At 43.9% G+C, this 16,471-nt stretch overlaps 1 protein-coding gene across 20 annotated transcripts in view; it reads right to left on the bottom strand.

Moving 5' to 3' along the window:
- OBSCN (obscurin, cytoskeletal calmodulin and titin-interacting RhoGEF) overlaps positions 1-16,471 on the bottom strand; it is a 296,265-nt gene that overhangs the window by 89,019 nt on the left and 190,775 nt on the right. For all 20 annotated transcript variants that reach the window (XM_034759817.1, XM_034759797.1, XM_034759802.1 and 17 more), the window contains 12 exons: positions 13,767-15,122; positions 12,448-12,726; positions 11,503-11,581; positions 9,589-9,713; positions 8,043-8,240; positions 7,170-7,202; positions 6,970-7,068; positions 5,616-5,834; positions 4,801-4,867; positions 2,933-2,962; positions 1,359-1,396; positions 305-442 (listed from right to left, as the gene is read on the bottom strand). In XM_034759817.1, the coding sequence (XP_034615708.1) occupies positions 305-442; positions 1,359-1,396; positions 2,933-2,962; positions 4,801-4,867; positions 5,616-5,834; positions 6,970-7,068; positions 7,170-7,202; positions 8,043-8,240; positions 9,589-9,713; positions 11,503-11,581; positions 12,448-12,726; positions 13,767-15,122 (2,661 nt within the window). The remainder of the gene's footprint in view (positions 1-304; positions 443-1,358; positions 1,397-2,932; positions 2,963-4,800; positions 4,868-5,615; positions 5,835-6,969; positions 7,069-7,169; positions 7,203-8,042; positions 8,241-9,588; positions 9,714-11,502; positions 11,582-12,447; positions 12,727-13,766; positions 15,123-16,471) is intronic.

Genomic DNA, 16,471 nt, shown 5'->3' with positions numbered 1-16,471 from the left:
AGACTAACAGAAGTATTGGGAGCATAAGCTTTCATGGGTAAGAACCTCACTTCTTCATCTGAAGTGAGGTTCTTACCCACGAAAGCTTATGCTCCCAGTACTTCTGTTAGTCTCAAAGGTGCCACAGGACCCTCTGTTGCTTTTTACAGATTCAGACTAACACGGCTACCCCTCTGATACTAGTGTTATATTATTATTGTTATTATTATGTGCAAAATAATTGTTTCATAGATGAGATTTAAAACTCAACCCAAACCTGAAGATTGACTGCTCTGCTTTGTATTCACACTTGCCAAGCGCTTACCCTGACTTATTTTTGCAGACACCATTTCTGTGATATGGGAGGTGAGTTTCTGGAGGAATTCTTCTGTTCCAACATCAGCTAATGAAATGTGACTTCTGGACACACCTTCTTTATCAGCCTCACCTTCTACAAGCTCTCCTAGAAAAGGGAGAACATGCTATCAAGTCTGTAGTATGTCATCTGAAAGTCCATTCCAATGAACCAGACATGACTGACTTGTCCTTCTGAAACTGATGTCAGTGATGCTATGGTGTCCAGACAAGAACAATTTGGAGTTCACGCTCCCCACCAGACACAGTGGAGAGTCACCTCTACAGGGAACACAGCCTCTCAGTGGATAGGATGGGTAGCATGTAGTGATTGAGGCAGGAGTCCCCTCATTGAACAGTAATGATAAAAATAAATATTGAACAGCTGCTTTATTCCCTGTGGACCATTCGACCTATGCAACAAATGATGCAGTGTCCTGCAGAAAAAAATAGTACGTGATCATGCAATTAAGGGCCAGCTGATAATGCAGAAGGGGGCAGAGTTAAGGTTGCACAGAACAGTGCTTAGATTCCAGAGTGATTGGTGTGGTGTAAAAACCTTAACTCTTCTCCCTTGTGGGAATGCACTTTACCTGTGCATTCCTATGGAGTCTTGCCTCCCTCAGGCTGAAATTCACCCCTGTACAGTTGGCATGAGGTCTAAAAACCACTTAAGTTCTATTTAGGCTCCATTTTGAAGAATTATGTGGGATTCAATAGCTGACTATTCCTCATGCTGGTCTTCTGCATAGAGATAAATTGTATCCTCAATGTGCAAACCTTGGGTACATTTTTTAGACAGCTAGACTGGCCAGGAATGCCTGGAGCACAGCCTGATGTCCTTCCAAGCCAAACAGTTGTTCCAAAAAAGGTGACAGAAGTATTTTGTAATGAGAAAAGTGTGTATTTCAGAATTTCAAAAAGTTCTAAGGAATTGAAAACAGAAGGTTACAATGGAAACACATTGGCAACCTTAACTATAGACGTGGAGATCATGAGTCTCCAGCTAAAGCAGCTTCTCCTACCTTTCCTTGGTTCAGGAGGGTGGATAGAGATTCCAACTCTGAAAAAGAGAAAGGGGGAGTCAAAGGCCAAAATGACAAGTGTGATCATGGAAGCTATTTACATCAGGGATGAGTCCGAACCAGATGCCCTTTCACTCTTCACATGGTCTTTGAGCATATCTGGATTAGGACCCAGATGTGAACTTTAGAACTGATGATAAACTCTGAACACGGAAACCACAATCGTGCCACACTGAAGCCAATGGGGTGGCATAGGTATTGTTATTCCTCTTGCATGAGGTGTAGAATAATAGAACCATGAGGTTAGAAGGGACCACAAGGGTCATCTAGTCTAAGCCCTTGCCCAGATACAGGATTTGTTGTGTCTAGCCATCCAAGACAGATGGCTTATTTTAACATGGATTTTTAGAGGACTGCATTGCCCAGGGGAACCGTTCATCTCTAGAACACTGGTTGAAATTTTGCCCAGGTTATTAGTGACTGAAAGTGTTACCATGAGAGGATTGAACAGTGGCTTATGTCAAATGAGAGTTCTAGTCTCAGCTCCAGTGAATTTATGTGCCCATTGCCGACTATTGCCCTGGTTTGTAGTTATAATAGAGAAACCAAGGACTGAGGAATATGCAGGCTGTCCGTGAATCTGCCCATAGAGGAGGTCCCTGCAGATCAGGATTGAGGTACATTGGTGGGACAGTTTGGGGGTAAACTACCACTGCCAGTGCTGTAATTATTCGGCCGGTAAAAAGAAGTTTTCACACTGTGCAGAGCTGCTAGTCTGACACCTTTCACCAGCACAAAATTCACTCAGCCCAGAAAAACAAACAAACCCTACATTTTAAATTGTGAATGAAGTTGGTGTTCATGAGTGTGAAAAACCAATAGCACTAGGCTGAGTCACGCATTGCATGGAAAGACACCGTGCAAGGTTTTCCCACAGCGCAGCTCTGCCAATGCACTTCTGTCCTGATATGCAACACTCCTGCTTTCCAGCATCAGTCCTTTCTGAGACAGAGATTTCCATTTGTGTCAAATCATGCCAAGTTGTGTGGCGTGCAGATCCTGGACACATCATTACACATCTTCATAAAAGTGCTCTGCATTTTCTTAAGGAAGCAATGCTGGAGCCTTCTTACTCTAGCAGAAGCAAAACTAGCAAATAAATATAGTTACAGAGCATTTCAGGGACATAGTCTTGACAAGCTAGAGATATTGACATTGTCCCTTTAATTGAATGATTTTTAAGTTGAGAGCCACCAAATTTTATTGCTAATGTACCAGACACAACTTTTAAAGAAAAATTCCAGCTGTAAACCTTTTAAAATGTAATGACTAGTTACCAGTGTTTATTTTTCAAAATCTTTTTCTCCTATCTAGTATGTAAGATCAAGATGGCAGAGTTGGAGAATTATGTTTCATTTAAATTAGTAAACAAGCAGTTTAGTGGTCATCCCCGTCATTCATTTTTTTCCTCAAGCTATGCAAGTGAAATTCAGAATTTAAGTATGGGAATTTTGCCTGCTTTGGAAGTGAAGGAGGTATACTATACAAGAACAAGAGTTTTCATACAACTTTACCCATGTCCTTTTCTGTCCTTGTCTTCATACCTGCCAATCAAGAAGAAACTTGTTACTATTAATACACTCACTTATCTTTCATTGGAGGATCTCAAATAATCTAATAAACCTTCAGAAATTACCACATGCCTCTAAGGTTCTTAACTGAAGTATTAGCCCCATTTTACACATGGCAAAGTTGAAGCACAGAGTGGGTACAGCCAACATTATCAAACTTTAGTACCCCAAATTAGATGCCCAAGTCTATTAGGCTTCTAAGTGAAAGTGACTTGTTTTTCAGAGGTGCTACAACTACCACTGACTCTGAAAATCAGAACATTTACATTTAGATGCCTGTTTTAGTTCCTAAAGTTTGACATAAGAGAGTTTTCCAAGCCTAGGCAGATATTCCATGTCAGGACTAGGAACAGAATCTAGATCTCCTGACTCTTTTGACTGCACAAACTAACTCCTTATCGGGTCATATCATGAAAAGACCTTCATGCATTATGCAAGCAAAGTGCTACCCTTTAAAACACAGATACTGACAGTGTCCCACTGCACATATTCAGCATACTTTGGCTCTGTGGTAATATCTCATGAGAAAACCTTTGTTATACTCTTGGCCATTCTGTTTACAGGCCTAATTCTGTACCTGCTCCACGTGAGAAACCCCATTAACAACATGTCTCGGAAGCAGTTGCAGAATGGGGATCTGTATGAATTGGCAGGATTATGAACTAAACCAAGTCTAAGAATTTAAAACAATCCTTTATTCTTAACCTTATGTACAACTCAATATTCAGATGTGAAATGGAGCTAAAGTCACATTATTCCTAAGAAAACTATGACAAAATTAACAAGGAGTCCGGTGGCATCTTAAGGTGCAAAGTGCACTGCAAATGAATGCAAAGCAGGGCCGGCTCCAGGCACCAGCCCTCCAAGCATGTGCTTGGGGCGGCACCTGGAGAGGGGCGGCGCTCACCCGGGGAGAGCGGGGCCGCGGCCGGGCTCTCCGCCCTCCTCCCGGCGCTCTTGCCGGCCGGGGAGAGTGGGGCCGCAGTGGGCTCGGCGCCCTCCCCCGGTGCTCTGGCCAACCGGGGAGAGCAGGGCCGCGGCCGGGCTCTCCGCCCTCCTCCCAGCGCTCCAGCCAGCCGGGGAGAGCGGGGCCCCGGCCGGGCTCGGCGCCCTCCCATGCCGCGCTCCCTGCTGGGGGGGCGGGGGGAGGCTTTTTTGCCTGGGGCGGCAAAAAAGCCAGAGCTGGCCCTGGTGCAAAAAGTGAGTGTAAAACACCATCAAATCAGAATTCGTCACTCGTTTACACCAGCAGAGGCATTTTACACCAAATCTGCACAGGTTTGATTACACACAGTACCACAGGTACGCGTGGCAGTGAAGAATTAGGAGAATTTGGCGGTGATACAGGCTTTAGCTCCGGTGGAGAATTGGAAGATCTGTCTAATCGGAAAAAGAGGGAAAGGAAATCTGACTGGATTGGAGAGTGGTTTCCAGCAGTGAAAGGCAGGGTACTAGCTCACTGCATCATTTTGTCCCTGGAAATAGTGATCTTTCAATAACCTCTTGCATTTAGCTTTTTGGAACTAGAGTTGTATACGTCAGGATTTTAAACACTTGTAATCAAACAGAAGATTCCCTCCAGTTAAGGCTTCAGGCTGGGGCCAAACCCTTTAGTTGAATACTGGGGAACCTTCCCAAACAAGCCAGCCCCATGCCCCACACACTTCCAGATCTTTGGAGAGCTCAGTCAGTCTCCCATCTGATCTGAACAGTGGGACTGACGGGCAATACATTCTGTAAATCCATCTCAGTGAAATCTAGAGGAATCTTGTATACGCTCTTCTGGCTTAACATACACTGCCATTGCTTACCCCAGCGTGGTCATTATAACATCTGTCACCATCATGCGCTCGCGGGTCAGAACTTCCGCCTCTTTCACTGCAAGATCAGAGTTTATAATCAGAGGGTCTTTGCCAAAAGAAGGTATTTGCTAAACACTGAGGGGCAGATTCCTCACCCTGCCCAAACCCTGCCCTGGTACAGTGCAGATGGGACTGCAGCTCTAATGTACATCAAGGCAGAATAAGGTTTGGTGGAGCAGAGCTCTTCCAGGCCCCACCCTGCCTTGGCCATGCCCCACCCCCAGAATGCCCTTAACATGTCCCTTCCCGCCCCTCCTCTCACACCAGAGCGTGGGGGAGAGGAGGCTGAAACAAGAGATGATGGAGAATTTCTCTGCGCAGCAGGAATTCTCCACTCGCCTGCCCCAGGTGCTTTAAGGCAGAGATGTGACGCAAAACAGCCTTAGCAGAGTGAAGAAAAGCTGATGTTTGGGGCCTGTTTTCTTCCTTTTTATTCTCTTGATTGTTCTTTAGTCTCTTGTTTTGTTTATGCAAAACCTCACCACACTTTTAATCTGACACATGGCCCAAAGCCCTACACTGTAGACCTTATTCTTATATTAGGGGCATATATTCATTTTCTATCAAAGAAAAGTAATAGAGATATACCAGAATCTCTGTGGAATGTATGTACTTGCGTTGTAGTTTGTTGAAATTCATTGTATTTTCACACTTGCTCTTCATTCAGCAATTATATACACAATAGAATGAGGAGATACCATTCATGTACACTATATTATGTTTAATACTATAGGGAAAGTGTTTGTAATGTTGCAAAAATTTACCATCCAGAACTTCTAGGGAGGCGGTGCAGATGGATTGTCCAGCCTTGTTAGTAGCAATGCAAGTGTAGGTTCCACTATATTCCTTTCCAACATCCAGCAGGATTAGACTGTGATGCATGTTGGAACTGGCAAGTTTGTAGCCAGGAGTCTCTGGTTTGATCCACAAAACATCTTCATGAGATTCTTCTTTCAACCAGGTAATTGTGGGTGCTGGATGTCCTAAAGAAAAGAGCAATAGCCTCTTTAATTGTCCCACTGGGGTTCCTCCCGTCTTACAAATCCTGTGTACTGTGAGCGAATACTACTTTCAACATGTTTGCTGATCCGTTTCCAATAACAGTAAAAAATCCTAAATAAATACTTGCACTTCTAGAGCATCTTCCATCTAAGAACTTCAAAGCACTTTACAAAAATGAAAGATTAGCCCTCATAACACCCCTGTGAGATAAGAATGTGCTATTATCCCCATTTTATACATAGGGAAATTGAGGCAAAGAAGAGTTACATGTCTTGGCTAGCAGCATCCAAAAGTCTGTTACAAAGATGGAAACAGAACCCAAATCTTCTGACTCCTACACTAGGTAATGTGACAGACCCAGACCAGTGGGGTACAGGAGTCTGGTAGAGGGCAAATATACTGGTCACTGGATGAGTAGTTTTCTGTTCCCTGAGTGACCAGAGCAGGGGCTGCACTAGAGTAATCAAGAACCTGCTAGAACCAGTTAAGGCAGGCAGGCTAATTAGGATACCCGGGGCCAATTAAGAAGAAGCTGCTAGAATCAATTAAGGCAGGCTAATCAGGGCACCTGGGTTTTAAAAAGGAGCTCACTTCAGTTTGTGGTGGGAGTGTGAGGAGCTGGGAGCAAGAGGCGCAAGGAGCTGAGAGTGAGAGGGTGTGCTGCTGGAGGACTGAGGAGCACAAGCGTTATCAGACACCAGGAGGAAGGTCCTGTGGTGAGAATAAGAAAGGTGTTTGGAGGAGGCCATGGGGAAGTAGCCCAGGGAGTTGTAACTGTCATGCAGCTGTTACAGGAGGCACTATAGACAGCTGCAGTCCACAGGGCCCTGGGCTGGAACCCGGAGTAGAGTGCAGGCCCGGGTCCCCCCCAAACCTCCCAGTTGACCTGTACTGCGGGTTCTCCCAGAGGGGAAGGTCTCTGGGCTGTTCCCAAACCCACATAGTGAATCTCTGAGGCAAGAAAATCCACCAATAAGCGCAGGACACACCAAGATAGAGGAGGAACTTTGTCACAGTAAGGACTTCAAGATTTGGCCCACTGAGAGGATAGGATACACTGGGCAGCTATGCAAATTACGTAACACAGTAAGAAAGTTGTGTTTAAGCTCCATTTACCTTCAACCTTCACAGAGAAGGTGATACTTGCACCTTTCCTCACTCTTTTACTGGTAAATCTCTCCAGGAACCTGGGTGGCACCAGCTGTTCTTGAGCATCTGAAAATTAAAAAGTTCATGGTGAAATGGTGCAAGTGAGGCTAAGACTATTGAGAAGTTACTAGTGGTTCTATTATCACCGATTGTGCTGCTCCTCTCACCTGTTTCTGGCAGTTCTTCCTTCTCACCAGGACCTGTAACACAGAAAGCCAAATCATCTCATCATGAAACTACATCTATAGAGAGGACAAATGTCTCCTTTCTCTGACTTATGCAGTCAAGCATGTGGTCAGGTGCTATCAGAGACTTACTCAGTACAATATGGACTATACATAAATTATATTTTTACTAAAAATTGTTATTCATCTCGTTAGTAAAATACATCTAAAAGCCATTTTATAATATAAATGACATGTACAGTAACTCAGCATAAGAGTGATTGAAATCCGTTTTAAGCTTCAATTAATATATCATATATTTGGACAAAGATCATTTTGATAAATTACATCAGAAAAACATTTGGCCATAAATTACTAACTCCATGAGTACTGATATTTAATAAAAATAATAATAATAATAATAATAATAAAAACACCACAGTGGCTCTATGCCTATCTGCTTCTACAATTGAGACAAAACTCAACCCTTATTAAAAGTACTGCAGTATTCTACAGTTATGGCCTCAGATATGGACCATATCATACCCTTAGTTTTTAAGCACAATTCCCCAGTGAAGGCATTGAGGACAATGGAGTTAGACTGCATGTGCAAGTAAGATCAGAATCAGGTCAACAGAGAGGTGATATGACTTTCCCTAAGTACACAGTGGAAATCCATGGATGAGCCAGGAATAGAACACAGGTTGCCTGACTCTCAGTCCAGCGCTCTAAACACAAAACCATCCCTCTACCCTTCGTTTATAACCCATTTTATTTTCCAGAATATCTTGCTTTCTATAGGCTTTATTGGGAAAAGTGAACATGTAAAACAGAGATAGCCACTGGCAGATAGAGCAAAAAGCACCAATAACTTACCTTTGACAACCAAACTGGCCGAGGAATATGCAGAACCTGCAGAGTTGCTAATAAACACTGAGTATTGACCAGCATCCTCCTTAACGACATTGAGGATTTCGAGTGCATGAAATTGCTTCTTCTCAATCTTCAGGATTCGGTCTGAGGCCTGTAATGGTTGCCCGTCTTTGAACCAGTAAAGACGAGGCTCTGGGTACCCTACAAGGAGCAATGTAAGAAGGGGTGACTCTAACTATTTTGAAGCCTCTCAAACCAATCATACACTTCAGTGTAATCAAAGAAAAGTCCATTCTTACCAATGCTGTTTGTTCAAGGTTCTACAGTGTCTGTTTGGAAACTAACCTACCTACAGAGAGTAGCTCGATTCTGATATTTGTGAAATGCTCTTTATGAATTAGAATTCTATTACTTACTTTTCAGGTTCTAATTCTGCCCCCCTCACGTTGATATCTGAGTGCCTTCCAGAGTTAGAATGTTGATATTTGGATCTGATTTTCTACAAATACAAAGCCAAATCCTAAAATCCTTATTCAGGCAAAATTCAGACTGAAGTCATACTTTGCCTGTATGGGGACTTCGAGATCGGCCTCATGGCCATTTAAGCCAAAACAATCCCCACTCCTTCCATGGGCAGGAGCAGAACAACCCAGTAAAAGTGCTCCAGGAAAGCACAAACGGGGGCAGTGACATCTCTGTAGTTTTTCTGCTTTATCCACCCAGACGTTGTAGGCGTTTCAGTGTGAGGTCAGGGAAATACACAGGTGGAATGGGTGGGCCAGTGGAGGAAGGATCTAGGTCACAGAGGTGGGTTGGGTACACATCTACAGTGTAGGTCTTCTGTAGAAGAAGGACAGGAGATGGGACAACAAGAGATCCCAGAGCCGGGGCGGAGGCACTGGGCCATTGTGTGGCTTTTGGGGAAATCTGCTGGTTTTGGGGGACAAACCACCTTTTTGGATAACAACCCCCCTCCCGTCCCCCTGCACACTGATGGAAAGATCAAAAAGAAAGCACAATGACTTAGCAAAGCTTCCTGTGCCCTATATAGGCTTATCCCAAGTAGCAGACAATTTGGGTCCTAGTTACTATCTCTTGAACTAATTTAATCATTGCATAGTACATCTACCCTGAAATACTCATGAAAAGCAATGGTTCATATTGGCAAGCATTATTTTTAAAAAGTAGCATGTTCACACTGTACTTTTCATTCCTGGCACCACAGCAATTAATGCATTCAGAGACTAGCCGATCTTCATGACCTAAAACCTACAAAAATGGAGTTACAGGACTAGATTTCCAGAAACGCGTGCATGCAATTAATCATTGCGGATATGAGCACATAACTGAATACTTACTTTGCACGAACTATTGCCCAGTTAGGTGCTGGTCATTTGCGCATACACACACTTGTGACTGCCATTTCAAATGTGCTATTTGAGTGCACAAATTATGAGCACAACTGCATGCAAAGGCACATGAGAAAATCTTGTCCACATGTTCACAGATATCAAGATGGGACTATTGTAAATGTCATAGGTTCCCTTACCTTTGACCTTCAGGTGAAATTTAGCCAAAGGTGCTCCAGGGGCCACATGAATATCATGAAGCTCATCTAGGATCTGAGGCAGCTGCTCCTCTTCTGTGGTGGATTCTACTCCCTCTTGTTCTCGGCTAGGTATAGATTAGAGTCGGAAAGAAAGGAGGAATTGGCATATACCATTTTAGGCTCTAGAGAGGAGCGCACTCTAGTAGGCACAGACTCTTCTTCGACTCCCCCCAAGCATGATCCCTTCTGCCCAATCTCCTCCAACCTGCCCATGTCGCAGTCTTTTCTCTTTCCCACCGCTGGCGCTCGCACTCCCAGTCGCATTCTCCTCAAGTTTCTCATCCCAGTCCCAGTCTCCTTGTCCCGTCAGTCTACGTTACCTCCCTCCTGACTCCTCATCCAAGCTGTTTCTCTCTTCCACCTTGCCTCCAGATGCCTCCCCCTTTTCTCCACCCCACTGGCTCCCAGTCCTAATCTTCCTCTCTGGGCTCTTAATCTAATCTCAGGGTCAGCCGTTTGGCTCCTTAAACCCGTCTCCTTCCCCAGCCACTCCCAGTCTCCCCCTGCTTCCCAGTCCCGGTATCCTCCCTACCCCAACTTCCAGTCCCCTGCCTCCTTCTATACCCCTTGTACCAATCTACTCTCCCCACCACAAGTACAGCTCTTGTCTTCACTGCATTCAAATCAGGCAGCTTCCTCCTCCATACCACCTGGGCCCAGCATGGGGGTCATTTAGAGCACGGGAGAGACAGTCTTGCTGTTTTCAATGCAGGTGCCCAGACCCAACATGGCCCACAGCAGCCAGGCCCAAGTATGGATGGAACCTTTATTGACTTTAGCTGATAAGTTCTTAAGGAGTCTCTAATGAGCTTGCGTGAACTGGGATTTTTCAAAGGCTTATCAATTGGTCAAATTTGGGTAGATATTCATAAGGACTGCAAAAGACACATCCCTGACAAAAGGGAAACACCCCACCCTCTGCCAAATTTCAAGTTCCTGCTTCAAATCATGGGAGCACCAGAGCTTTTAAAAACAAAGGTAGTCAGAATTTTTTTTTTTTAACATCGGCAAAATAACCCCCACTCCCCAAGCCCCATTCTCAGAAATGACCGAACCAATTTGGCTACAATTTAGAAAAAAAAAAAAAAAAAAGAATCAGGCTAGGCAGACACTTGGGATGAAAAATTTGAGCCCAAATGATAAAACTTTGGTAAAGTCATAATCAGCTGAAAACAGGGTCTTATAATGGGAATTGTTGGGCAACCTGAATAACAGGCAGTGTTATCGGCCCCATTCACAATACAAGCTTTTTATCTGTACATCTCAAAGTGTTTTACAAAGGTGGGAAAGCAGCGTTATCCTCACTTCATAGATGAGGAATCTATGGCACAGAATTTAAGGAAACTGCCCGAGGTCACACAGCAGATCCGTGCCAAAACAGGGAACAGAACCCCAGGATTCCAGCCATTCTACATGTGGCTGAAAAGTAAAATCAGACACGCGTTAAATCCCATCTAAAACAATCGGCTAAAATCTCAGTTGTGGCCAACATACACCCGGCCAGGGCCGGCTCCAGGCACCAGCTCAGCAAGCAGGTGCTTGGGGCAGCCAACGGAGAGGGGCAGCACATCCGGCTCTTCGGTGGCGGGTCCCTCAGTCCCTCTTGGAGCGAGGGACCTGCCGCTGAATTGCTGCTGAAGAATTAATTAAGAATTTCACTGTAACCAAGCCCACCGTAAGCAGGTACCACTGACATGAAATTATATTCACAGATTACCATAGCCTTTGCTTTACCACCGTAATGATCGTGGTTGTCTGATTCCCACTGAACCCATCTAAATCAAACACTCATGAATAAAAATTAGCATTGTGCCATGTTTTCCAGTCACCGCAGCTCTATCATTCATCTTTTACCTTGAGAGATATCCTTTGGCACTGTAATACGAAGATGTCTCTGTTGCATCTGCTGCTGTATCGTAATCAGTACTGGTCACTGATAAAAGAAAAAGGGACAATCTCCATGATCCACACTTTGTAACCACTGCAGTTCATAACAGTTGCAGCTAAAGGTCCTTGCAGGTTCTGAAATGTCTTTATTGGGAGCAGCAGCAGCCTCCGTGATCCCCCTTCTTAATACTCATTCATCTCCACCCACTCGACCTGATGCCCCCTCCAGACAAAGGACAGCTGGATGTGTCTCCCTTTGAGCCCCACCAATGCTACTGCAAGCGCCAGCCAGAGGGTATTGCAAGAGAGAGAAGCCACACACGTTTTTCCCCAGGAGTGAATGTGCTGTCTCTGTAATGCTTACAGCCTTCGTGGAGAGAGAGGGAGCTGGGAACCCAGGATCAGATCACGATGCACTGGGTATGGCCCCATGGTGCATTTCTCATGTGAGATTTCTCCGACCTTTGGGAATGAATGTGCAGTGCTTGGCAACTCACTAATCCAGTTACACTGGTGACAACATTGCCAAAAGCTGCATTTCCCTCAAACACGGGTCACGATAATAGGAGAAAAAACACCCCACAAAATCATTAAGCTTACAGCTCCTTCATCTACATTTTAATGAACAAAACCCCAATTATCCCATACGAAAGGAGTAAAAAAACCCAAGTGAACTGATTTTACCTCTCACGTGTCATTTTCCTGCCAATGAGATTCACTTATTCAGATCAACCGGAATAAACATGTATCTTTATTCAACACCATTCACGCTCCCCTATTAATATTATGAATAATATTATAACAAACATGCAAATATGCATCTTATTCAAATACCACTCACACGCCCCATTAATATTATGAAACATTTTGTTTCAGAACATTCGGTCTTCTCAATCATTCCTCAAGACTCACAGTCCACCCGCAACTCCGCCTTGCTTGAAGAAACTCCCATGTTGTTTTCAGCAAGGCAGCGGTAGACACCCATGTCAGTAGGGACCACGGCGGTGATGATCAGTTGGTGGCACCCTTCCTGGTCCTCGTTGATCATATAATGGTCGTCTTCTTCGATAACTTTCCCATCCTTGAACCAGCGCACCGTGGGTAAGGGTTTGCCAACAACAACACAGTCAAAGCTGACTGGGTAGCCGTCCTGCACCTCTTGGTTTTGAAGCTCGGTTATGAACATGGGAGCTGAATACGGTACAGTTGGAAGAGAGAAAAGGAAACAACCAGCTGTGTTAATTGGTAAGGATGCGTTTCAAGAACGCTCTGTGCAGTGTCTGAGAGGAAGGGACTTGCAGTGATGGCTGGCACGTTTTGAAATAATAGAGAGGTGCCCTTCCTACATAATATAAACAGTGAAGAAGTAGCTTAGGTTGGGAATTTTCCAGTGAAATGTTTTTTTCACCAGCAAACGCCACTTCCTCAAAACCAAAAATTTTTGTGCAAAAGGGTCAGTTTTGACATCTTTTATGACTTGGAAAATGTTTGAACTGTTTTGAATGGTGTAGTTTCAACATTTTCTAAAAGACAAATTCTAGTTTTCCAATTCTAAATGGAGTTTTGTTTCAAAATGCCAGTTAATTAGAGTAAAAAAAAATTGAAAATGGTCAAAATCAAAACCAAATGTTTTGAAATTATCAAAACAAAACATTCCAAAATCACTGAAAGAAAACATTTAGAGTGACGCAAAAGGATTTTTTTCTGATTTCCAATTCATGAAAATTTTCAAAGATTTTGGCTTTTTGCCGCCCGTTCAGGACTGGAAAATGTTTTGATATCTTGAAATCTTCAAGGAATGGGAAAACCGCTTTCCACCCCCGTCCCCAACTCTACTCAGTAGAATTTGCCTTATAAAAAGGACTCATTTATTCTCCAATAGCTGTTCCAGACACTGCAGCATCACTACTCTAAGCTTGGGTCAAGTCCCTCCCTCTGTAAAACAGGCTGAGAATGTTCTCAGAACTGCTTAGTTAACTGATGCCTTCAAAGCATTGTACGGATGCTATTGTGTGTTTTGTTATTAGGGTGAGTAAAAAATTTTCCCTCAAAACATTTTTACAACGCCAAAAGGATTTTTGACTAAATGGAAATTTTAGTAAAATATAAAAATCTCTGTTTTCAGGTTTTCAACCCCTCAAAATTTTAAAGAAAATTGTTGTGAGGAAAAATAATTTCTGAGTGAGCTCTAAATATGATTATTAAATAAGAAACTAGCATGCCTTGCTAACCTGTGTCAGAAGTCAGTAAAGGTGGTGGAGTTCTTTTCACCAAGGGATGAATCTGCCCTGGAGCAGGTGGTGCTGCTTTCCCTATGCGAAGCTCTATTTTTTTAAGGCCTTGGTCCAGGATGTCAATCTCGACTGGGATACCCAGCGCAGCAAACATCTCTCTGAACCGGCCGGCTGCTGTTTTTGCTTCCGCCAAGATTTCAAACTTGATGTAGATGTAGTGATCATCCTCGCGATACGTCTGGTGATCCACCACCTCCACATCCCCTTCATCCGCGCTGACAAAGAGCTCCTCCTCCACATCAGACATTTCCGTTGAGATCTTGGACTTGAAGAGCTTGTGAAGTCTCCTTCCTGCTTTACGGAACGCATCGTCCAGTTCGCTGCCAGAAGAGCTCTCCGTTTCGCTGTCAGCGAGGCGTTTCACTTGCTTGTGCTTACGAAGAGCATCCGGCGCCTGGGTACCAACCACCACCTTAGCACTCTGGGAAACCTTGCCAAACTTATTAGATGCCTCACAGGTATATTTTCCTGTGTCTTTCATGTCCAGGCCAGTGATAATCAAGGAGCAAGTTCCATCACTGTAATTGTCTATGTGATAGTGGCGCCCATCTGAAAGTTCCTCATTGTCTTTCAGCCAACGGACCTTCATATCGGTTTTGCTGAGAGCCACACACTCAAGGTGAAGAGTGCCTCCTGGCTCACCACAAAAATCTTTGAAGGTATCGCCAAACACGGGACATTCCTGCTGTTTGATCTCCTTCCTCACTTTATACCCTTTGAAAGCAGCCTGAATTTTCACAGCTGCTTTGGTCATGGAAGGATCATCTAAATCTTCCATGATTTCTGGTTCAGCAGGCTTGGCAGGAAGAGCAGACTCAGTAGTCTCGACGCCCGATTGCTCCCAGTGTTTCCAGAATTTACTGGTGGAGACTGTCTGAACCTTGCTACCAATGCTAATAGTAGATTTTCCGGCCTTTTTAAGGTAGTTAACTAGTGAAGGCGTCCCAGCCCTAGACTCATCATCTGAGCTCGTGAAAGAGAAGTCTGCTTCTCCAGTTTTAGTCAGCTCATCACAGGTGGAGTATTCTTCTGAGTAATAATGAGACTCCGCTTCTTCCTTCTTCAGCTTATGAAGTTTATCATCCTCTTCTGGCACTTCACTGATGGAATCCAGGGTTGGCTCCCTGCTCATTCTTCGCTTCTTGGCAATAGCCTCCCAGAGCAGGTGAAGGTCCCCCTCCTGAGCAGCTTCGGGCGGCAAGCTGGGCTGGAGCTGTCCATCCACCATCTCTTCAAGTTGAATCACGTCATGTGCTTCCTGGGCTACCTCTTTTGGCAGTGCCACTGTGGGAACTAATTGGGATTCAGTTAGTAAGACAGTAAGAAGAAGCATGTGAATAACGCAAGAGAAATCACATGAAAATGTTACTCCAAATCCAGGCAGTAAAATATCACTGAAATTAAAATTAACCACTGCATTTTAGCCATAAAGCAAAAATCATCTATGTTAGAAAGAAAACATGGCCAAGCTTTGAACAAATTCCCCCTCTCCCCCCATGCAGAAAAGTGATGGGCCAAATCCTGCCTTTGTTTGTCTGTGCAAATGTCTAACCCAGCTTCTTATATGCAGTCACTTTCTGAAACTGAAAGCTGTCTAGCTTTCTGCTGAATATACCCCATGGAAACAGTGCCCCACAGGACCTGCAGTGAAAGCCATAGGCGGTAATAAGAACATCAGAATGGCCATACTGGGTCAGACCAATGGTCCATATAGCCCAGTATCCTGTCTTTCACCAATGACCAGTGCCAGATGCTTAGAGAGAATGAACAGAATGGGACAGTTTATCAATGATACATCCCCTGTTGTCCAGTCCCAGCTTCCGGCAGTCAGAGATTTAGGAACACCCACAGCATGGGGTTGTGTGCCTGATCAACCTGGCTAATAGCCATTGATGGACCTATCTTCTATGAACTTATCTAATTCTTTTTTGAACCCCATTATATTTTTGGCCCTCACAACATCCCCTGGCAATGTGCTCCACAGGCTGACTGTGTGTGTTGTGAGGAAAAAGTACTTCCTTACGTTTGTTTTATGTTACATCCCGGATCAACCTGCAGAAGATCAGTGAAAACATGTATTGTAACAACACACTGATTCTCATTGGAGAATTTGAGAGGAAGTCACATATTCTTCACCTGTCTCCACTTAATGCATTTGTCTGGGGGTGCAGAAAAATATTTTCCAGTACAAACGGTTTTGTAAACACTATTTTTTATCTACATTATGTATTTTCAACTTGACTAATGCCATTAGGAAAGTGTAGCATTTTTTTAAGAGGTGCCCTGGCACCGAATGGGAAAAGTCTAAATTGCAATGTAAGAATTTTTTAATTTTTAAGAATGCTGCCTCTCTGCCTCAGAGTTGCAGCAGCCTGTCTTAGAGGAGATCCATGTCCTGTGCTCTCTCACTGAGACTTTTCTTTTGCTCTCTCTCACCATTTTTTCTAACAGGAAAGTAATTCAGAATGAAAGCATATGGTTGCCTCTTGTGTAGGGAATAAATACACTTACCCTGCTTTGACTTTGATTTCCCTCCCTCTTGAGGAATCCAATAAACTCAATTTTAATTCTTTCCCACCATCCTTGGTCTCAAGTGAGGATGTGGCAAAAAAGCATTTGAGGAATCTTCTAATGTGGTGAAC

This window comes from Trachemys scripta, chromosome 2 (genome assembly GCF_013100865.1).
Source record: "Trachemys scripta elegans isolate TJP31775 chromosome 2, CAS_Tse_1.0, whole genome shotgun sequence".
NCBI classification, from domain to species: domain Eukaryota; kingdom Metazoa; phylum Chordata; order Testudines; family Emydidae; genus Trachemys; species Trachemys scripta.
The sequence above is the reverse complement of the archived record's forward strand: the minus strand, read 5'-3'. Positions and strand labels throughout refer to the sequence as shown.